Source organism: Simochromis diagramma, unplaced genomic scaffold (genome assembly GCF_900408965.1).
Source record: "Simochromis diagramma unplaced genomic scaffold, fSimDia1.1 OVJJ01000208.1, whole genome shotgun sequence".
In the NCBI taxonomy this organism is placed as follows: Eukaryota; Metazoa; Chordata; class Actinopteri; order Cichliformes; family Cichlidae; genus Simochromis; species Simochromis diagramma.
The window spans coordinates 3,677,687-3,701,584 of NW_024386789.1; the positions used below are offsets into that span (position 1 = coordinate 3,677,687).

Below are 23,898 nucleotides of genomic sequence, written 5' to 3' on the forward strand. Positions count from 1 at the left end.
GGAATTTTGTTTTGTTTGTTAAGCCACTTAACGCTGACTTGTGGATCATTCAAGCATTAAAAAAAAATCACCAAAGTAAAGGGATAAACCAGTGATGTGTCTGGTGATGTGTGGGGTCATCTTGACAGAATGGAACAAAAAGTAGCCAAAATGCAAAGAAGAGCTTTGAGTGTCATTCAATGTTCCATTTTTCTAGCAAAATGCAAAGAAATAGGAGGCGGCTCAAGATTGTGACAGTGTGTATGTATCAACACAGTGCATATTTATCTTCATAGTCATGTAACTTTTAATAGCAGTGAAGTTTATGGTGCTGGCGCTCCTCCATTTGAACAGTTGGTGGGAAAAGTCAAATGGACAATGACTGCCATTGTGCAGGAATTCAAACCATGTTCTTTTAGAGAAATCATGTAGAATTAGTGGTCTAACCAGCGCTGCCTCAATTTCCACTGGAGTCATTTTAAAGAGCTTTGTGCTTCTGCTGCTGCCTGACTCGTTGTATGCTTCCCCAGGTTCTACGCATCAGTCAAAATCAGTTTTACTAAACAAATTGTGGACTCACTCACTAAATAGATACAGTTGTCTTGTTCTGACCTGATTGCCAGGAATGTTGATGTGAGCTATCAGGTCCTTGATGGCATTACGCAGGTCCTGTAGGAGGCGATGGGGAGCACTCTGTACATCATGGTCCATTTCCAGTGACTCCTCCAGAGAGCTGAGGGCCTGAAGCCACTGCCACTCCTCTCTGGAATATCACAGAAACAACTCCTTTATTGTTTTGCTAGTTTAGTTTAGTTCTTGCTTTTGAAATGTATCAGCCTAACCAGCAGGACTGCAATTCAATTACACATTAGGTAATGCGTGATCCCAACCTGGACACATTGCTGTTGTCTCGAATTTTGGTATGACAGAGCACGTTGGGGAGTTTCTGGGGCACCAGTGCTCTTATCTGCTCCACCGATGTACACAACTTCAGGTAGCCCAGATATAAGCCTGGAGACAAAAGCTTCCTGCTACGCCTGTGGTACGCCAGCTTCTCCTAGAAACAGCAGACAGGGTGTCCCTTAAGACTTTTCATTGCATTTTAATACCACTAAAACAAACATACACAAGATGGAAATACAGAGTAAATTTAAGACGTAATGCAGTCTGCATGTCTTTTATTAAAATAAACTAGACTAAGGGGCGTATTCCTGATAGCCTTGTGGGCAAGGTAGCCCAAATGCTCACTGTTTTGGGAATCCTTCCACATCTTCAGCTGGTATTTCAATGTAACTGGCATAACATCCTTCAGCCGTATACCTCGCCTGAGTGGGCCATCTAAGACAAGGTTAGCTGGCAAGCTCTGACCAGGCACATTCTTCTTGAGCTCCATTCTCCTCAATGGTTCTCCTCAGTTCTTTAATGGGAAATGAGGTAATGGCCTCATCAACCAGAGCTTAGCACTTGACTTCCTTCCTCATGACAAGCTGATAGCAATCATTATCAAGCCATTTGCCATTAAATGTGTATCTTCTAACTTCTGTCAACTAGCATTGACTAGAACTGGCCAGTCTTTACTTGACCTCCCTGCTGGGAATATGCATCAGTGAGTTTTGTATTTTAGTACATTTTTAGACATAGTCTGCCACAATTAAGGTACCAAATGTATTTAATCAGTCCAGTGTTACTGTTAGCTGTTTACAAACTCAAATGGTCGGCCAAACTACGTATAAGCTGTGGTTTTGTTTTTAGAGCAAAAAAGAACCAGGCACATGTTATGGCTAAACACCATTTTTACCTTCAGTGTCTGGTGTCCACTTATGTTCACTGACAGTGCTAGGATAAATCATCATCAGTTCATCTCTGTGATTTGGTGCTCTGCAACTGGAAAAAAACCTCTACCAGACTCTGGGCTGTTCCTGTTCCAAAAGTAGCATGGCCGTAACACTGTTGTCACACTGCATGACCTAAAGGTATGCAGGGGGTAAAAATAGCAGCATTGTATGGTGGAATTTCCACCCAAACTGAACTAAAACTGTGGAATTCAGTACCTTTATCTTTATAGAAGTAATTTTTAACTCTATGAAAGTAAGTGTTGAACGAGGTGAATTACATGATGGCTGTGCTTTTAATTTTTTCTCCGTAAGCATCCTCTCATTCAGTAGTCCTGTTTTTATGTTTCGCTGTTCAGTTAGTCTTGGATGCTTTTCATGTTGTTCCAGCGTGTTTAAAGTGGAAGTCAGTCCTGCAGAATAGCCCATCAGCACATTTTTTCGCATTTCATCATATAATTTGTTCATAACTGGCCACAAAACAAATATTTCAGTGAGCTGTGGTTTTGCCAAAGGGAATCTTCGCTATTGTTTTGGAACCACAGGACGAAACCAGTGTGCTTTAGAGGCCAAACAGCATTGCAACAATGGCATCAGGTTTACTAGGTTATATAGACAAAATCAACTTGTGGTTTACTTCCAGATTGTTTTTTGGTTGGTTTTTTTTGCTGAACTAAACATCCACACAGAATTAGTTATATAACACTAAATAACAACAGTTATACGGTTAGATCATCATCGTCTCCAACATGCTGAAAGTTTAAACTGCTACTTGCTGAATAAGCGGCTTTAAAACGTGAAGCGACTTCAAGGTGGTTACGTTTACATGTTGAGCTGTCACAGATTGACCTGACGTTTGGCATTTTAATTAATCTGATGACAAGTCTGCTCAGTATGCTGAATGGCCTAATAATGACAGTGACAAATGGAAGAGCAGAGTCACGGTGATTAATGTTTGTCTAAATAAAGGGTGTCTGCACAAACAGAACTTGTAATTGGAAGCAGATTTCAATTTAAAGTCCTATTGTTCCTGCCTCGGTGCCTCATGTCTGTCAGGCTGTGTTTGGTTTTCTGTGAATGAGAGCCTCAGCGATTCCACTAAATACATGTTTCGGGGCATTTTGTTGTCGACAAAGCCCTTTATTCGACGTGCTTTGATCTGGCCACATCCTTGGGTAACATAAACGCAACATAAACTGCTGTGGAAGCGTTCTTTGACCAAAACAAAAGCAAAAAATAGCCCAATGTACAAAACTGAGGTAACTCCTAATCACTGCCAGCCCACTTCTCTACAATATGGGAGCCAATCAGCTTGTTTTGAAGAGAGTGGATATCTGGACAACACATAACTGACATGAGAGGTAAGATTGTGTAAAATTTCATCTTGTATGTCCCGATTCTGCACATTCACATGCAGATACTGTCTACAAAGATGCCTGTTGTCATGGTCCCATGGTTTTGTGTTATTTCTGAGTTTTGGTTTCTGTTTGAAAACCGCTTGTTGATTTTTTTTTTTATATTTCTGTGCGAGCCAATTACATGTTACAATTACACAGTAATATCTTAAGACCTGCCGGACTCACATGAAGTGTGATGAGGAGCATGTCCAGCGCAGTGGGCTCTTCGGGGGATGATATAGATTTTCGTTGGAGCTGCAGTTTACAAAGCTGCGTCCAGCGTACCCCGTCAAGGTTGGGAGACGCATTCATGTCCTTCAGCAGCACCAACAGGGCGTTACCATGCTTGTCTTTGATCGGCTCAAAATATACCTGACCAAGATCCTGGGTTCCCAGTGCTCCCTGATAAAAAAAACATCAGATAATATTTCCTAAAATGTTTCACACTGAGCTCATATGATCACAGCCGCCATAATTTACTCATAAAACTATTAGACTACCTGTAGATGGGAGACGGCCTGCAGCATCTTGAGGCGAGTCTGCAGAGTGCATGAACACGACGTCTGGGAAGGACCGAGGCACTGCTGCAGCCACGAAATTTCCTCCCATAGATAGGACACCTGTTGCGGGATAGGAATCATAATAAGGGGCATTGTAATCATTTGTGCAAATGCATAGATATGTGACTGTCAAGTTAAACTGTGGTCCATGCACCTTAGTAAACCATAGAAAGTCCTGCATCAGTGAGCTTGAATACGAATCTTCAATCTCCACAATAGGAATCTGCTCCTCTGGAGTCACCAACACGTTGTCATCTCTGTAGAATATGGACGCCAGATAGAGACCTCTGGAAGGAAACGCAGAAAAAATGTGTGTATGAGTATTTAATACAGCTCTGAATGTTTAAATGTAAAAAAACACTAGAATCAGTACTTTGCTGTTTTATGTAAATGTACATCGTAAAAAGGTATCTTCCACAGCGTGTCTTTTATCCTGTCTTCCTCCCCTCAACCCTATAAACGGTCACAGCAGACGGCCGCCCCTCCCTGAGCCTGGTTCTGCCGGAGGTTTCTTCCTGTTAAAAGGGGGTTTTCCTTACCCCTGTCACCAAGTGCTTGCTCATAGGAGGTAGTTTGATTGTTGGGATTTTCTCTCTATTACTCTAGGGTGTTTACCTTGCAGTATAAAGGACCTTGAGGTGACTGTTGCGGTGATTTGGTGCTATATAAATAAACCTGAACTAAAAATCTGGCGGGAGAGTGTAAAAATAAAATGACAAATTACATACCAGATTTGTTAAACATATAGTTAAAAGCCTAGGACATGGAGTGCTCTAATTTTTATGCCACGGTTCAAGGATAAACTCTCTTCTACCTTTTCAAACTTTTGACAAATTTGTTGGTGGGCTGGAAAAGGTGCCGCAGGCTCTTGGACACCGAGTGCTTCCTGCTTTGTGGTGGAGCTTTGCATTGCTCTGTGTGAAAAAACACAGGAAAAAACAGAAAGGATTAAGCTAATTCCATAGCAACAACAGAGTCAGATTACGTGAATAACTATTCCAATGCCCTTGATGCTTAAACTCACAAATAGCATACCAGACACAATAGAGCCGTGACTCTGACTGGTTTTCTCTCTAAACTGGTGTCTACTCCTGTCCTAACTAAGCCCAGTGGCAGGCTGTTACCAGAGTTACCTAACTGACAACAAACCTGACACATCCAACATCGCGGTCAGAGTGGAATATTTCTTGACATGCTCTCCAGTGGTGCGGTACCATTTGACAGTCAAGCTGGCTGCCAGCAGCAGAGTATGGGCCTAAAGGGAACTGCTTACTCTCAGGTCCCAGAGGAGCTGTGTGTACATGTGTGTGTGTCTATGTGTGTTTACCTGTACACGCTATAGCTGCTGGAGCATGGCAAGCCTTGAGCAACAGCCATACGCGCAGAGTCAAGGAGCTGTCGTAATTTGTGTGTGTGTACGTCTGTATGTGTCTTAAGCCTTCGCCGCTCACCTACAGGGGAGGTCAGTCAAGTCTGTGGGGACGTGTTTATTTTTAGTGGACCAGGAGGGGGTTGGAGGCCAGAGCGAGAGAGGTGAATGCATATCTATATGTGTGCGTTTGTAAGGGTGCTTGTTGGTGAGATAACGCACCTCCCCACTCATTAGAAACCATGAGTCCCAAAACCCTTTACAGACCCCCCCTGCCCAGCTCCCCACAGGTGAGGTAACTCCAGCCCCAAGCCACTTAAAGTCAATAAACCTCCCCATTCAGGGCCCAAGAAGAACTAATTTTCTCTTCAGGTGGATGAGTTGAGGTGTAGTAACCAGAAAAAAAAAGCACCATTCGACCCTTCTCACCTCCCCAAATTTCGCTCCACTCGCGACTCTGTTCAGCTCCAGCCTTGCCAGGCCTCAGTCGCTCTTTGACACTGAGTAAGAGAGACAAGAAGGGCTGACTGCTGGGGTGCCTGGGTTAGTCAAGACTTCTTTCACAGTTTAATTAATAGTGTTTGGACAAGAGGGAGAAGGTGGTGTGGGCTTTGAGCCGGGCTGCGATGGCGGGGGGGTGCGTACATGGACATGTAGGGGAGTCAAGAGTTGAAAGCGAGAGCATGTACTTGAATATTTGCGTCTGCTCGTGTACACGCGTACCCGTGTGTGAGCCTGTCTATCTTTATGTGTGTGTGTATATGTGAGGACAGTAGACAGGGCGACTGGTGGGCTGCAGGGGGCGAGAGGGGGAGGCAGCAGTAGTCAGTGTTAATTTATGCCCTCTCCAGACTCCAGCCCGGGACTTGTCTCTTACAGGAATAACAAACATGACCCCAGGACACGCCACCTCGACTACCGTGTCTGAACTCTCAAACTCAATCAGCCACCGTCTGAAGAACCAAGAGCCACTCAATACCGGCTATTATATTGCATCTTGCCCTGTTGCAAATATGGTCTAGCCACAGTGGACAATAGTAAGTGGGTGAGTGTGTTTGGGCGTGTGGGTGTGAGAGAAAAAGAGGGACAACTTGCTCAAGGCTAAGTGCAGTTTGCCGTCATGTAAAAAGAGGCAGTGTGGACAGGTTTTGACACTTATGGGACCAGCTTACAGCCAGCAGTGTTTAGGGATATAAACAGCTTGAGTGTGAGAGAAGCTGATCTGCATTTTGTCACAGAGAGGGAGAGGTATTCAGCCGAGGAACGGCTGAGTCATGGAAAGACTCGTGAGGGATGGGGAGGGGTTGCCGAGACAGACGGGAGGGTATTATTTTTGAGGCGACATGTCATCTTAATATGTACGGCCTGAGATTGTAAAGTGTCTGTCATGCTGAGATGAAACACAGCAACCTGTTACACCTGTGATTTCAACTCTGCATCGTTGTGTTTCTTTGCGCAGGAAAAAAAAGGCTCATGAAGCATGAAGTCGTGCCAGTATTAAACACTGATCTTAAGGTTAAGTTTAAAACACCTTTGAAATTTGGTTGGGCTTCAAATACTTCAAGCTCTCATATTAGTTTTTAGTCTTTCTGGGGGAAAACAGCCCCTTCGAATTGGTCAAAAAGTTGTTGATACCATGGCAGACACAGTGGCGGTGAGCTTCTTTTATCTGCCCAAGTAGCTGGTCCAGTGACTCCTTCTGTCCTCTCTGACGAGGAGCGCGGCCATCAATGTCCCTCCAACCTTAAGGGAGACGAAATAAAGAAAGTAAAACTGTTATACAACAACTTGTTACTGCAATTATCTAATCAGCCAATCATGTAGTGGCAAATCTATGGATTTAGGCATGTAGACGACCTGCTGAAGTTCAAACTAATAGGAAGGCAACAGTTACTCAAATAACCACTTGTTACAACCAATGTATGCAGAAGAGCATCTCTGTTTGAACAATATACTGGATCTTGATGACAGAAGAACACCCCTGTCAACTAAGAACAAGAAATTGAAGCTATGATTCCCAGAGAAGATTTGAAAAATGTTTCCCAGTCCGTTGAGTTCTGAAAGCATGGATCCAACCTGCCTTTTATCCTTGGGTTATGATGCTGCTGTTGGGGTAATGGGGTGGGAGACATCTTCTTGTCACGCTTTGGGCATCTTAGTACCAACTGAACTTTTAAACACCACAGTCTACCAGATTATTGTTGCTGACCATGTCCATCCCTCTATGACCACAGGGTACTCATTTTCTGATAGCTGTCTCCAGTTGTGTCATTAAGTTCAAATCAACTAGATTCTTTAACATGACAATGATTTCGCTATACTTAAACGGCCTCCACAGTCTCCAGATCTCAGTCCAATAGAGCAGCTTTTGGGTGTGGTAGAACTGAAGATTTGCATCAAGCCGAGACAGCTGTAGCAACTGTGTGATGCTGTCATGTCACCAAAATCTCTGAGAAATGCTTACAGCTCCTTATTGAATCTATGTGACAGGTCTGAAGCCAAAAGGATGTCATGGTGTAACTGACAAAGTGGCCAGTGAGTGTATATTTATCAAGACTCACAGAGCTGATACATAATAGGTGTTTTTAGCAGAAACCAACATGACGAAATTAGGGTACTGGTTCGTTTACACACATTGGTCTAGTTAGCTTTTTTTTTTTAGCATTTTTAGTTGTACCATGATCAAAACTTATACAAATATTTATGGCCCTATGGCGACATTATGTGGTTTTAAGTCCATCTATCCGTCCCTCCGTCCCTCCGTCCATCCATCCATCCATCACCTTGACTGTTTACCCCAGTTGGGTCACAGGGTGCTGAAGCCTGGTCAAAAACCAGGCTGGATGCTCCCTGGACAGCTTATAAATCCATCTCAGGGTTAACACAGAGAGACAATCAATATACCTACAGGCAAGGTAGAACCACCAGCAACTTGTTCAGGCAATCGAAGAACTTGCAAACTTCACTGAGAGAAAAAAAAGCCTACAGTATAATAGCAACACCAAATGGTAACCACTCCAACACTATGCCACTCAGGCTAACATCTTATTTCACGTTTTTTTTTTAAAATTAGTGCAAAACTGTCGATTGTCCTGTCATGAAAGGTGGTACAAACATTAATGTTTGGTTCAGCAAGTTTTTTTAAGCACATTCAGCTTATGTGTCCAATATAGACAAAATGGCCATTGCCATTCGAGCAGCTCAAGTAAGGTGGTACTATAAGCCAGGGGTGTCAAATGTAAGGCCTGGTGGTCAGAATCGTCCCAGCAACGGCTCCAATCCACCCCACTTGACAGCTTTGTAAAGTACGGAGAGCAGATATTTTTTGGGACTTTTACCAGTCTTTTTATAGGTTTTACAGGTTTTCCTGCTGATAAAGACCTCCCCCACAGCCATTCATACTACACTGATATAGTTGATTAATAGGTAAACAGTTAAATGACAGAAACATTCCTGTTTTTTAGTGTCCAAAATAGAATTAAACAAAAAAGACCATTTGCATAAATCAACAATAATTTTGTTTCATTAACATAAAAGAAAAATTAGTAAGAAAATTAGCAGAAATGAGCTGACATATTATTATTATTACAAACTAAACTGGTATATAATTGAGTTTTAGGGTTGTCAGCTACTTCATATTTTGTGTTTGAAAGCTCACTGGCTTTTATAACCAGAGGCTAGTGAGAAGAAGGAAACTAAGCTGATAGTAGACTGTTTTAATAGTGGACCGTTATCAGTTATGGAATGATAAAATTACAGGTAATTAATAAACTCTCAGCAATTTACATTTTATTAAAAACAGCACTTATTTTGTATAAATTATACTTGGATGATGTGACATTATTATGCAGGTAAGATCAGACACATATAGTCACATTCTCTGCTGGACAGGCAGATCCCCTGAGCACCACTGATTTTGGGTTCAGGACTGAACATGTGCACAGAGATTCTGATGTAGTGCTCCTGCCACCTTGACAGCATCTGAGGAACGTTAATGTACCACAAACTTAACTGTACCCCCAAAACGCTAAATATTCTCATTCCTCTGTCTTTTCGTGTTTCGTCTTTCCCTGTGATGGAGGCACACTTACACAAAAACACCTACTTACAGTACACTGTATTACAAACACACACTTGGCCTTCTCTGCTCATAGATGACCAGCTCTGCAGAAATCCTTCTCCCTTATGCATTAGAACCAGAGGATGTGTCAACGATAACCCACCCCCAACCAACATCAACTCCAACCCACCCCCCACTCCCTCTCCTGGAGCCCCCCGGGGGGTGCGTGGGGCTGAAACACGGTGAGCTCTATTCCCGGAAAGGTGCCTGTCCCGACAAGACAAGCGGGCCCTTTAATGGGCGTCCACGGCCCGGTATAAGGCCCCCACTGTTGGGGCCGCGCCGCGCGCTACAGCACAGACATGCAAATATTTCCAGTGGTAGGCCCAAATGGAAAACACAAACACGCAACATCGAAATTAGCTCTGGGAGAGGGGAGGAGGAGCGGTGGGACAGTAGAAAAAAAAAGGAGAGGGGGAAGCCTAGTTTCACAAACTTGCTGAAAAACACTGTGTGCTGATGAGGACAAACATCTTCATGTGTTCTCCAGATGTGCCACGAGCGTGCCAGTGTGCCCACAGCAATGCTACCTATGCTCACGCTCTTACAAAAGGTGCATTTTGCATCTGCAACAGTCAGAAGAGTCCTTTCACAAATCTCAAATACATGGAAACGTAAAAATTTCGCACCAACTAAAGAAAGAGACAGATGGACTGAAGGAAAGGGAGAAAGAGGGTCAGAGCTGCAGCGGTCAACAGCTCAGCTGTTGCACATGACTCCACGGTTAATTTCTTGGCTGAACCCGGGTGGCTTCTCCTGGCAGCTGGGCCCAAGCAGCATCCTGAGGCTACTGTTACACTCACTAACATCCGCAGTGAGGGTCCCACAACCCGCCCAGTCGCCCTGGCAGAGCTGGAGGAGAGTCCAGCTGTCATCCCTCTAGTGATGGCACAGCAAAATTGGAATGACACCAGCATGACAAATTCAATTAACAAAATTAGGCAATGCCCGGGTCATTTTATGTGTAAGACTACAAAACAAATCACTTATGCAAGGCAAACATACACACACACACACACACACACCACAGTTATTAATTTAGTGAGGTGAGCCAAAACCTTGTAGAGCAAGGGGCACGTTTTGAAATCACCCTAAATTTGGAGCTTTATGTTTAGCTTTGTGTAAAATTTAGACACAGGCTTTAAAATACTCATATTTATACAAAGAAAATAGACAACTTACTGGAAGGTGCAGCGCAGGCCGGTGTGGAAATTTTCCAAGGTCCCCAGCCCTTCATGTTGTACGCTGACACCTGCACGTAGTAATAGGTCCCCTGGGAGGAGAGGAGATAGGACACTTACGACAGAATCTGCTTGCGTGTGGCAACAACCGAAAAGGAAGTGCTTCTGTAAATGACCATCTGCATACATGTGCATGTGTGGAGCTCAGTGCATCTCTGTCTCCCAGCATGCAGACGGCGAGCCCCTGCCTCTCCTTTCTCAGCCAGATCAATCACACCAGCCGCCAAAACTCACTGGCCTTGCCTTGACCCCTGTTCTTTTTTGACAGGAGTGAGCTTTAGCTGGTAGTGGGGGATGGGTCTTCCCTCACATAATAACTAACAACCAGTGGAGTGTCCATTTGTCTCCATGTCCGTTTAAAAAATGCCACCCATAAATCAGGTGGCAGGCTACCAAGCTGCTCTTTTTTATCATTTTGGCAGCTGCCTGCAAATATCGCTTACGAGTGGTCAGGAGGGAATAGGGTTTGGTGTGACGCTTAACATATACAGTAAAGAAGGGTCCAGGGCTGTGTGTAACAATACCAGGGCCCTTCCTGTGAGAGAATAGCTACGAGCTATTCTACAAGCTACAGCTGGAGAACCTGCAGCATAGTGCTGCTTAAACTATGGTGATAAAATGTGATTGGAACATTTTATCTGTAAGTTGGAAGGAATCTGTAAGTGCTTCAGCTCATGGAAATGTGCATGAAGAAAAACAACAACAACAACAACAATGTGCCGGCAGAAACTTACAGATGTTAGTCCAGTAATGTTGCACTCGAGTTGAGTGGCATCATCCACTATCATCTCACCCAGCAGAGGACTAAACGAAGGATTACCGCTCCAGCTCACTTCAAACATACACAAACACAAACATTTTTCATTAGTTATCAAACACTAGTCATTACTTTACAGTAGAATTACATTGCTTTTCCTTGTTTTCTTTAATTAATATGCTTTTACAGTAATGAATGCTTACACTGAACACGCTCACTACGGGTTTAGAATAATAATGCATGCACAAGAAAACCCCTATGAGCCAAAAGCTTCAGGCTGTTGGAGCTTTATGATGTCAAAGAGAGCGGATGTCCTTAATATGGTCATCTCAGGGACAAATGTCCCACCCACTGTCCATTTTTTCCCCAATGGACTGCCAAGCAGAAGAAAGCTGTGTCATTTAAGGGAGAGAAGCAACAACAGCTTGTTTCAGGCAAACAGGCCAAGTAGAGATTAAATAAGGATTTTGAACTGTGGGCCATGCAAAGCTACTCTCCAATAGTCCAAGAATAAAAAGCTTGGAGCTGGAAATGAACCTAATATGTCCACTTGTAACTCTACATATTGTAATACTGAGTGGTTTGTTCTAAATGAAGTGGCTGGTCTGGTGTGACGGCCGACCTTTGTATTTGGTAACCACAGCAGAGTTGACACAAAGAGGTTCCTGGAAGTCAACTTTTAGACTGGTGCTGCTGCTGACAGACAGGGAAACTACACTGGGAGCATCTGGAGGACCTGGAGAGACAGAGGACCAGAGAGAAGGCCGGGTAAATAAGCAGAGTACACACAAGAATACACAACAGTCAGATTACTGTAATGGGATCTTTTAGATGTTTTGATCTGTGCACAGTGCACTCACTCAGTTTGAGAGGGTTTGATATGCAGTGAAATTTTGGATGATGGTAAAATCAAAGCATTTAAAGGCAGCGCAGCTTCATCTTTACCCTATAATCTTCACAAACCGATATAAGCTTAACACAAGTACGTCACAGATTCTCACTGTGAATATAACAGCACAGACATTAACCTTCAACCTGTGCTTTATTACTTTCACGTGCATTCACACATGCCCATCAAATTACATGAGTAATGTAGAATTAAAAGGCGGGAAAAGATCTTTTTTACATCAAAATGCACATTGGTGTGGGTACAAGGGAGGAGTGTCTGCTTTCTGAAGAGGGGGGCGGGTTAGCTGTCTGCCACTAAGCGTGTCACGAAATGCCTATAACAAATTAAAGCAGGAATACAGGCGTGTTATGTTTGTGCACACACATACATGCCACATAGTTGTGTGTTCGGCTTCCCAGTGTGGAAGCCATTAAGTCAGCCCAGACAGAATGACAGCAGAGGGGAAAAAAGGGGTGCAAAAAAAAAAAAACAAACAAAAAGAAAACCAAAGTTGACTGCTGGACTGCAGGAGTGATTCAGGCGGCAAACTTTTATCGGCTGGTTAGCATGTGAAAAAAAAAAAAACTAAACCAACTTGAAGCCTTACTGGCATGCTCAAAGCCTGTCTGCATGCGTCGGAAGAGCCGGAGCCTCCACTCCCAAGCTTTTAGCTGGCGCTCACGGTCAGATCCCTCCCGCTCACCGGGACCCTCATTCCGCACCTGGGGCTGTAGCTCCAACACTCGCTGCTCGGCCTCCTGCACCAGAGTGGCCAAATGAACCGCTCGGCCCTCCAGACTCACAACTAGGAGGGAAACACAGTGAGAGGGGGAATGTCAGCAGATAATTTTAGTATCAAAACAAGAAGCATTTTATCACATGAGACTCTTTTATTGCCAAACCAAATCCCAAAAAATTATTTTAGACAAACCAATGCAAAGCTTGAATATATATTTGAGTGGGGCTGGCTTTCCAACCAAAATTCAATGAGAAAATAGCGTGAATAAGAACAGGGGATAGAGATCATTCTCATGTTTGGGTATTATTATTATTATTTTTTGATATGTGAATGTTTCCATGAAGAAAAACATGTTCTAAATTATTTACACTGTATTTTATTAAGAGATTGGACGATGCGCAGGCTTAGATAGCGCTAGAAACCCATCTGTCGCCTGCAACGGTGCAAATTTCTTACGAAGGCCGCTCTCTCGCTCCCTTTTTTTAATGCCTTTGTTTGCCCAAAATACTGCGGCAGATTCCACAATAAACAGCGTTTAATATAATTAAGCAGTCTCTCTTTTGGGCAATGACATCACCTCGAAAATGACACCAAAAATGGGGCAATGAAAGTGAGAGGGGTGAGAGAGGGAGGAGTGCTCTTCATGTGCGGTTAGAGGGGAAAACAAAACGGTGGGAACGTGCATGGGCATCGCTTTAAAGCGCCATTGTAAAAGCTATTTTTCTGCAAATGTGCGGAAAAAAGTCAACTAAAACTATAATAACGCCACAGGCTGCTAGGACCAGAAGATACTTTCCAAAAAGGGGAGAGGGGTTTCAAACGCATCGCTAGAGCAGACGAGCTGTAACCCAGGGCCGAGCGGTCGCTCATAGTGACCGGTGGTGTTAACGCAGAGATCAACGGTGCTCCGATTTGCAAATACATCGCTGTAGATCGTACAAATCAAATTACAGGACAAGTGACGTAAAGCTGCTAAAGGTCAAAGAGGACAGCGGGATACTGTACTCCTCCTGCAAGCGGCTGGTCATTTCTTGGAGTGTTTGGGACCGGTGTGTGTCTATGTTTAGTCTGTGTGGTCTGTGTTTGTTCATTGTAGATTCCACTGTTGAGCGTCAGATTCCACTGTTGACAGTAAGTTTAAAGCTCCGTGTCAAAATGTCCATCTGGGTGTTTAATTCTGCGGCTCTCTCTGTGTCTCCTCGGTGGCTGGGAGCTTCTCTTTTTCAACCTTGAGCGTCTCTTCTGGGTGTCACCTCTGTCGTACTCTGCAGACACTCATGTGAAAACTTGAAGGCAGTTCTTTGCTTTTATTTTTTTTTTTAAAGGGATTACGTGAAGGTCAGGGTCGAATTAGGTTAGGACAGAATTATTACTGAGGATCCTTGGACATGGACTATAGCTTGGATGGAAACAATCAAAATAATAATAATAACAATATTGGTTCACGTTGATTTATAATTCCAGCTCCTCTGGGCTTAGAAAAAGGCCCAGAAGCTGTCATGAATGTGTATGTGTGTCTTGATTTGTCCTTATTTCACATTAAGGCTTTGTCTTGTTGAGAGCCACTAAGGGATTAATAGTGTGAAGATGAAGTTGCTTTTGAGAGCGTGTTTGTCTTTGCCTGTCCTTGTCTCTCTGGTAACACTGTGTAGTCAAGCATGGCAATAACAATAAGCGCCATAATCAATTCCTTTTAAAGTTCAAGGAAAAGTCTGCATCATCTATCGCGTCAATTATCCTCAGATGGCGTTTTGAGCATGTTCTCGAAAAATCAAAGCTTTGACTTTCATTATGTCCCGTCGTTTGCTTCGTTTGTTTCTCTATTTATGTCTTTTTGCGGACAGCGCGCACGGCCCGCTGTCTCGTGAGTTATTGGGGTTCTGGAGAGAGAGCACAATCAAACACTAAACTTTAGTAAACACCACTTTCCATTCAAGTGTTTTAAATTTAATGATACCTTTATAAGACGTCTGGCTCGGTTCTTGAAAAAAATGAAGTGTGTGATTGTGTGTGTGTGTAAGTGTAAGTACAAACACAAACAGCCTAGGAGCCTTACTGGCGAGTTGTAATCATTAACAGAGGAAGGCGGCGGCGGCTCACCAGATCACAAACAATTAAAAGTGCTTACGCAGATGACTAATATTGCATCACAATGGCTGCCCCTCTGTTGCCTCTAATATGTTTTCACTGGCAGCAGAAAGCAGAAATAGATGTGTGAAACTGTCAGTAGAGTGAGGATAAATCCATTACTGGTGTGAATGAAAGGAGACTGTGTAATGTTTTAACACCTGCAGTTGATTTACATGACGCTGATATTGCTGGTTCAATACAACAGTTCTCCCTTAGTCAAACGCCACCCTCTGCCTCAGCTACTTGGCATGAGAGGACACGGAAGACATTTGAGAAACGATAACAGGTTGGTTGTGTCTGTAACAGAAGATGAGAAACACACGGTTTTGGAGCCAGAGGTACCCGCAGAGGTTCAGGGAGAGAAAAGACCGAAACTACAGGACAGCGATGAATGCACTGAGATCGAAAGAGAGAAACGAACACAATCTCTCATCATTCACACCTTTATGGTAGTTTCTAAGCTTGTTGCAGACTGAAATCAGCAAAGCTGATTAGAAAGCAGCAGTATATTGCTTTCCCCCGGTGTAACAGAGGGAAATCCCACTTTCAGAGTGTCGCTGACTTCTGATCATTTCCCTGGGAGAAGCGCTCCCCTGACTTCAAAGCTCTTACTGAAGTGGCGCTTGTAATTTCCAGTCTCCAGTGTGGGAGCAGAGCACAAATTAAGCCTCCAGAACTAATTAAAACCGCCATGATAAGTTGTCTGCTCGAGGCAAAGACACAAAACCTAATGACAATTGCCTCTGCAACAGCGTCTCGATTTGTTTTGAGTACACAGAAGTGAGTGCTCAGTTCAAGTGCACGCAGGCAAAGAGGAAGGCTTGAGTTCAAGCTGGGAAAACACCAAGTCCAAGACAGGTTTATGCTCATATTCTAACTGTAACTGTCTAATTCTTGTTTTCACATGTGTGTGTGTGTGTGTTTAGATCCTGTTCCACCAAAAGAAAAACATTCTTCTTATTTCATAAAAAGATCACGTGGAAAATAATGCACAGGCTTTCTCTTCCCACCGTTTAAAAATACTAAAATATACATTTGTTTTGTACGTTAATTCCTGCAACTTTAATTTCAGTGAGCACCAGACTGCACGCGCATGTGTTTATGCAGTATTATAACACTATGAAAAGATGAAACTTTATTTGTTTTGTTAACATTATAGTGAGCTTAAACCATCACTACCAGCAGGTACGCTCTGCTTCTCTACTCACAGTGGGGGCTCTCCTTGGCACCAGCTCGCAGCAGAAGCTTGGCCATGGGCACATTATTGGTCATGATGGCGATATCAAGGGGCAGGAGCCCCTCGCTGTTAGGAGTGTTGAGATCCAGCTCCTCCAGACTGTACTGTGAGAGAAGGAGCTGTACCAGGTCCAACTCTTGATGTTCCACTGCCTCAAACAGAGCTTCATTACTCTGAAACTGTAATAATGAATGTTAAAAATGAATAAAAATGAATAGGAAAGTTCTTTGCAGTGCAAACATGGAAAACGCCATTTTTCTTCATGCTTTCTGTGTTGCTATACAGTAAATAGATATTTGGGTGTGCAACGCCAATACCTGAGACTATTCAAGTCTACGTGTTTTCCGGACTATTTTTAGATTACAATGTTCCTGGGCTTATTATTTTTTCCCTCTCGCTCGCTCTCTGACTTACTATGGTGGTTTTGCGGAGCCTCTCCTTGTCTCCTCCCCGTCCTGACACCACACTGTCCTCCAGAGCAGGGGGGTTGGTGCCCACGCGGAACTTTCCAGACAAATTGCGGTAAAGGCGGCGAGCAGCGCTCGGTGAGGACAGGCTGGCAGACTTGCGAGCCGAGACTGGCTGGTGGGCCTGGTCCCCTCTCATGGGCTGCGTCATTTTGGCCGAGTCAGCCCTATGGGAAAGATGGATGCATGGGAGACATGAGTGATAGGTGGGAGTAAGAAACAGAATCTGACATCTGGTACGATACATCACGCTGTAGGAGAAAGAGGGGAAAGAAAAGGTGCTGAGTACAAAATTCACTATGTGTTCGCTTCTCAAGTCTACCATAATATCTTACATCTTTGGGAAAGGTCACTGAAGTCATGACCAGCTGCTATAGCAATAGAGGAACAAAATACAAGGGAAGCAGAAACAAGCATTTTAGTTTACACTTACAGGTTTATCGAGATTCTACTTCATAAAATCAGTTTCTGCTTATAGAAACCAGCACATAAACTGCACAGCCGGCAGAAGGACCGGCGAGACCCCCATACAGAAGATAGGTCACATCAGTGGCAATACATGCAACACTGATTGCTTAGAATGAGGGTTGCAAATTGGCTTGCAGACACACATCTGTGGGCAGTGCTAAAGCAACGTAATTAGTGCACTTTGTACGAGATTTGTCTATCAACTCAGAAGCTGATGCCGAGCTTCACTTTGCGGCCTAATTAACGCTAAGCTCTGTTATATTACCCAGTGGGAGAGGGGGCTAAAACACCAACGATCGAAAGCATGGTGATACATTACACTGATTTGCCAGATGGGCACCATGCTGACATTATCAGCTCTTACTCGCAGGTGGTGCACAGTCATCCTAAACTGGCAATGCCAGCCTTGGTAGCCGGTTTGCCAACGCTGCTCTGCAATATCATACGTTAGTCAAAAAGATCACCATCTCTTGCTGATGGTTTCTTGGCATGACTGGTATGAAGATTATACTGTTCCCTCTCCATTCTGCCATGGGAACTATGTGGACGGCAGTGTGTTTCTGGGGAGAGTCTGGCATGTAGCGCTCTCACACACTCAGCTGCTGAAGGAAATGTCATCAGGACTCTCCAGGCGCTGGTGATAAACTCTGTGTCGGGTCCCACCAAAGAGAAGCAGAGAGATAACTGAATTCCTCAAGGACGCCTTTTCAGCAGCCCTAGCTCTTGTTTAGTACACCTCTCCCGATATCTTATGAACTTGTTCCTCCTCTAATCATCTCCTCCCCACTCCGTCTAACGCCTACCCTTCTTTCTATTGCTGTTTCACTCTTACTCTTTATCCCCGTACTGTTTATATTTCCCAGTATTTCCCAAATTCTCTCCACACTGTCGTCACCATGATTCAACACTTAATCAGCATGTTTATAAACAACTAATTATCTGCTAATTGTCCACGCTGATTATTAAATAAACAAGTAGGTTTCCATGTGAGGTGTAAGATAACAACTAAGCAAAAACTTAATAATAATAATAATGGATTGGATTTATATAGCGCTTTTCAAGGCACCCAAAGCGCTTTACAATACCACTATTCATTCACTCTCACATTCATACACTGGTGGAGGCAGCTACAGTTGTAGCCACAGCTGCCCTGGGGCAGACTGACAGAGGCGAGGCTGCCATATCGCGCCATCGGCCCCTCTGGCCAACACCAGTAGGCGGTAGGGTAAAGTGTCTTGCCCAAGGACACAACGACCAGGACAGAGAGCCCAGGGATCGAACGGGCGACCTTCCGGTTACAGATGCGATTCCCAACCCCCTGAGCCACGGTCTACTTAGTAAGTAGATGAGAAATTTAACTGTTGTCTTGCTTGGTTACCTCAAAAAATGCTCACTTGTTGGCAGCCACACTGAGAAACATCATCAGATAAATACTGGTGATGTTGTTAAAAAGAAAATGGTACTGGTTGAGGACACTACTGTAAATAAAGTTGTTAGTTTGGGCCATCTTGACACATGCCAAGAACAGATTTGCAAAGGTGAGAACATCTGTAGGAAAAATGTTATTTATACTCCCGCTCCACAATGGACGTGTGAGCCCAAATGAGTGTGCATACATACACACACTAACCCTCCCCCCAACACACGTAGTTCGTACAACAGCTGACAGCGGCCTGCATTGTAGACTTTAAAGCGGGTCCAAGCCCCCGCAACAAGGCCTTTTTCACATGGCCAATACACCTAAAATACCCCCGATCCCCGTCCCTTCCCGCTCCGTCCCATCCATCTCCACTCCATCCCGTAATAGAGGCCTTATTTTAGACATCCTCGTGTTCCCGGCTGGGTCTAACCTATTCCAGGGTTCCAGATAAAGCGCGGCAGGTATTTGGAATAATTTTTCCATGGGCCTGGCCCGGAAGATAAAACAAGAGATATATTTGTAATGCGTGTGCTGGTATCCCATTTCAAAGAGAAAGCCCATTGGAATCCAGCTCCAGGCTTATTGTTATTTGCCTGAGATGGAACAGCCGACTTTTTTCTGTCGGCAGGATGGTGCCCCATCACTCTCTGACGACATTAGGGTGTGTGTAATGCGCTCTGTGTGTGTGCCCTGTACTTTCAAAGGGATGTTGCATCCTACACATGAAATGGGGATGTCATTCCCCAATGACACAGCGCCCACACTAGAGAGAGAGATGAAACGTATAATGAATGGAGCCATTTAAAAATTATAAATAAATCAAATCAAATCCTAACAATTAAGCGTCACAGAAACAGAATCTATGATGAATGTATGTACGAACACCCTTAGAGAAACTATAGTACTGTGCAAAAGTCTTGAGCCATCTCTCATTTCAAGGCGCCAGACTTTGTTGTAAGGCTTTCTGACAGTCTTTCAAAGTTTTTCTTTGGACATTGGCTGCTTTTTCACTCATTTTCAGTCCAGTCCTCCTGCCTGACCATTTTTAAACATTTTCTTTTTTTTTTTTTTCCCCTCAGACAGCTACTTAACACTGACCTAACCCAAGGGATGAACCAGGGTTGTGTCCCACATAACAGACAACCTAGTGGAAAAAAGCATAATTTGTACTTGATGAAACAAAGTTATCAAAGATCTGACATAGGGCCTGAGAAATGCATCTGGTTCTTCAGAAGACCCATCTAATCTCCACAGTGGAAGGGTGGCTGTAAAAAAGCCACTCTTAGGAAAGGGAAGCAGGGAATAGGGCATCGAGGGCCGGTGTCCTGCAGGTTTTAGATGTGTCCTTTTTCCATTGCAGCTGATTTAAATGGCTAAATTACCTCCTCAACCTGTCTTGAAGTTCTCCAGAGGCCTGGTAATGAACTAATCATTTGATTCAGGTGTGTAGACCCAGGGTGAGATCTAAAACCTGCAGGACACCGGCCCTCGAGGTCTGGAGTTGGCTGGGCTAAGGTATGCCAAACTACACAAGAACAGAAATTTCTGGTTAAATCTGTCACGAGTCTGTATGAAGGAAGGCAGGAGAGAGGTACAAAAGTGAGGGCCTAAAGCCATGTGTAAACACAGTAGAGGCTCAGTCATAGTTTAGGGCTCAGCCAGTGGTGTTGGAGATCTTTTCAAAGTTGATTAAATTATGAACTCAAGCAGTACCAGTAGAGGCAATAAAAGTTAGCCAGCATCCAAAGAAGAGCTTTAAATCTCCTTCAAGAAGCCTGGAAAACTACTCCTGAAGAAAACTTACAGAAATGACAAAAGAACTTCCTAAGAGAGTTCAGGTTGAAGAATAAAGATGGTCACACTAAAAATTGCCTTTCAGGCTCATTAGAATTAGAATACAGTATTTTTTAATAAACAACTGGACGAATTTCTCATTTTCCAAGCAAAATATCAAGAACTGTGGGCTATTTTGAGACTTTTGCACAGTAGTTTAATCATACTGAATACTGATGACCTGTCTATCAGTGACCTTAGTGTTGACTGAACATGAATGCACGTGTTTGGGCAGCTCAGATAAATGCTGAAAAAAAATCACTAAAACAACGAGTAGCATATTAAAACTGAAAAACTGACAGTTAAAGTTGGTGAAATTCACACTGATGCTGTTTCTGTTATAAAGTGGTAAATGCCAGGCATGTCCTCTATCTTAGCCGCACCTTAAAGACCTCTAGGGCCCGGCAGTATGGCCCAAGAGAACAGTTTCTCCGACAATAAACATGAAGAACCAGATGTGCAAACTCAGACTCACAACACACAAATAACCATGCTTGAACCTACTTGAACTTGAACAAATCCAGACAGCGACTATTGCACACAATTTCCTACTGTTTTACCAGTTTTGGGAAGCAGGAAGCAGTTGTTCTGGGAAACCAAAAGTCTCAACCAAAAAGCCAAGCTCCACGCTTGGCTCTTGATCAGTGCCACATCAAATACACCGAGCATGCTGCTGTGAACATCTATTAGGCCCACAAAAAAAATTAACACCCCCAAGTTGCAAACACACGTACATGCAGCATCCGCTTTATCAAACCATATCAAAAACAGCTTGGGCCTCCAGTCAGTGAGTCACATGTAAACAAAAACTTCACAAACACAGGGACACGGAGTCTAGACATTCACTTACTGTTTGACCGAAAGTCAAGATGGGAAAAACTATTATTTAAAGAAATGGTAAATAATTGTCAGTTAAAGCATTTGGGAGCCAACCGTAAACACGCAAATACCAGCATTTGTGTGCAGAAGGGCGTTTCACTGAACCTGGTAGCAGAATGGATAAACAGCAACTTCAATGAATCCATCCAACCGGGGGTGACAGATTCACCCATCCTCTCAATAATAATAATAATAATGTATTCTCTAGCAATCAATCTACCCGCAGCCACAACAGCTGTTCTTGTTCTGGTGGTTCAGTCTTGTGAGATTTGGGAATGAAAACACGTTCCCTCTCCCTCACCGTCACCAGCTTTGATTCCGACACATTTTTGCTGTTCCCCTCTCTTCCTTTGTTTCCCCGTCTTTCACACACAATTAGTTTGCGTCCTCTTCTTGTCACATAGTAACACGTTTTTGCCATTAGCTGCGCAAGTAACTCGGGGAAAAATTCAAAACAGTTGCTCGGATGTTTGTAACGAGGTAATGCACAAATAGTTAGGACAAATAGGAACGAGAATGCAAGAAGAAAAATGTTGTTGGCCACTGCTTTGTATTCCTATAAACACAGATAATGTCAAGATAAACTGGAAACAGTGGAAAATCTCTTTATATAACCACAATTTGCTATTGCAAAGTATGCATGTGCGTACATACGTGCCAGAAAAGGACATTACAGAGAGTGCTGCTCAAATTAGCTACAGCAGCACAAAGGAGGATCTATTGACAGTGAGGAGCAGACTACATAATTGAAGTAAAGCAAAGAGAACAGTACAAATAGATATGGACAGTGCTGTTTAAAAGGTTTGCCCTTAAAAGAGGCCCAGTATGCTACCTAAGGAGCAAACAGTCATTTGTTTTCCTTTCTTTCTTAAAATCACCTTAACATCCCTCTCTATCTCCATCCACACCCTCTCCCACTTCTCTCGCCCCCTTTTCCCACTCAACCCATCAAGGCCATCCAGTCCCAGTGTCTTCACCTTCAGTCTCCAATGCCACTCGCTCAAACTCCTTACTATGGCTAGTCGACTCCTACGAGAGCACATTAATGTGATTCCTGTTTGGCGGTGTACTTCTAACTGAAATTACTACGTATTACTCGACGTGTATAAGGTGATTGTCTCGACAAAATAACTGGAGATGGATGGATGGGTAGAGAAAGATGCAGAAATGGCAATAAGCAGCAGCAGAAGGACGGCGCTTGGGGAAAACAAGGTGGCGGGGAGTGAGGGAGGTATACGGGCGAAAGGAGAAAGTCACACAAACTCGTGCGCTCGCTCACACGCGCAAACACACACATACACAGAGTACGCTGGCTGCTCTAAATGTGGCTTGTAGAAGGAAATTCTGAAATCTGAGTCTTGGCACCAGACAGGCTGGAAGCAGCCAGGCTGCTAGAGGGAGAGCGAGAGAGAGAGAGAAAGTGGGGTCGGGTGGGAGGGAGGGTGGGCGGATTGGGAGGACGAGGGGAGTATTGCTAGAATTGCCTTGGCTCTTATCAGCTTATAGGCAACATGAGGCCACTGCAACACTCAGCCACATGCAGCCCCTCGTGCATACCGCATGATTTTGCAGAGACGATCAGAACAAGTCTACGACTCTTTTGGGTCAGAGTCTGTGTGTGAGGATTTACTGAGGGATGTATCAGGTGTGTGCATCCATTAAAAATAAAACACTTTTTTTACAGTAATTCTTAAGGCAGAGTCAAATGTGGGTGGAATATCATTCCTGATATGCATTCAAAAAGAGGTCAAGTGGCCTGTAAGCAGCGCACCCAAGATTTGTAGTATATTAGAATGAAGTCATTGAGATGACAAACAGCACTGATAAGTGCAGAGTAAACATTGCTGTGTTTAATGAAGGGCTGCAGACAGCAACACTGAGTCTGGATTCTGCTGCGGATTCTGTTGTTTACATTAGAATAACACTGCAGCTTCAACTTTCCCGTTTTCATAATCTAGAGGCGCTACCTCATATATCACTGTTCTTGTAAAGTGGTATTTATTTGGTATTGTTAGCTCTGAGTGAGTCAGGGCTGCATTCTTGTAACCTATCTCGCACGGAGATAAAATCCGGGAAACTTGACTGTGATGAGCCCAAGTCTGTGCCGCCGACTGATACACGTCTGGTGTAACAGTCAAACAATTACTGAGCAGAAAAACAATTCACCACATGTAACTTACTTTCACATGTGTGCATATTTATTAAGCCGCCACAAAACCGTGCTTCATCCTCCCTCATTTTCTTTTTCTCATTTCTGCTTTTTCCACTCTTTTTTACTCGCTTTCTCTTCTCCTCCCTTGGGAGAGTGGCAGAGAAGGGCTAGGCGGTCTGCTGTATGTTTAACCTTTGAAGTGGGCCTGCTGTGCCGAGCAAGGCCTGCCACCTGTTGGCTCTGTGTGTGTGCATGTGTTATGTGTGTGTGTCTGTGTATGTGTGTGTACGCAGAGGTAAATCTCCCTAATTTTGATGAGCAGAGACAACAGCGGAGTCACCATGGGGATGTGATGTGGCGGGCGGTGGCCGACGTTCTCAGGAGGGAAGGGGGGGGGGACTTGCAAGGTGGGATCACCCACACACAAAC

At 43.8% G+C, this 23,898-nt stretch overlaps 1 protein-coding gene across 4 annotated transcripts in view; it reads right to left on the reverse strand.

Moving 5' to 3' along the window:
• Positions 1-23,898, reverse strand: part of LOC120728525 (ankyrin repeat and fibronectin type-III domain-containing protein 1) — a 158,749-nt gene that overhangs the window by 8,095 nt on the left and 126,756 nt on the right. For all 4 annotated transcript variants that reach the window (XM_040023505.1, XM_040023504.1, XM_040023506.1 and 1 more), the window contains 13 exons: positions 16,665-16,884; positions 16,222-16,429; positions 12,752-12,949; positions 11,878-11,991; positions 11,233-11,330; positions 10,440-10,530; positions 6,773-6,880; positions 4,583-4,682; positions 3,923-4,055; positions 3,709-3,828; positions 3,395-3,610; positions 870-1,036; positions 592-742 (listed from right to left, as the gene is read on the reverse strand). In XM_040023505.1, the coding sequence (XP_039879439.1) occupies positions 592-742; positions 870-1,036; positions 3,395-3,610; positions 3,709-3,828; positions 3,923-4,055; positions 4,583-4,682; positions 6,773-6,880; positions 10,440-10,530; positions 11,233-11,330; positions 11,878-11,991; positions 12,752-12,949; positions 16,222-16,429; positions 16,665-16,884 (1,924 nt within the window). The remainder of the gene's footprint in view (positions 1-591; positions 743-869; positions 1,037-3,394; positions 3,611-3,708; positions 3,829-3,922; positions 4,056-4,582; positions 4,683-6,772; positions 6,881-10,439; positions 10,531-11,232; positions 11,331-11,877; positions 11,992-12,751; positions 12,950-16,221; positions 16,430-16,664; positions 16,885-23,898) is intronic.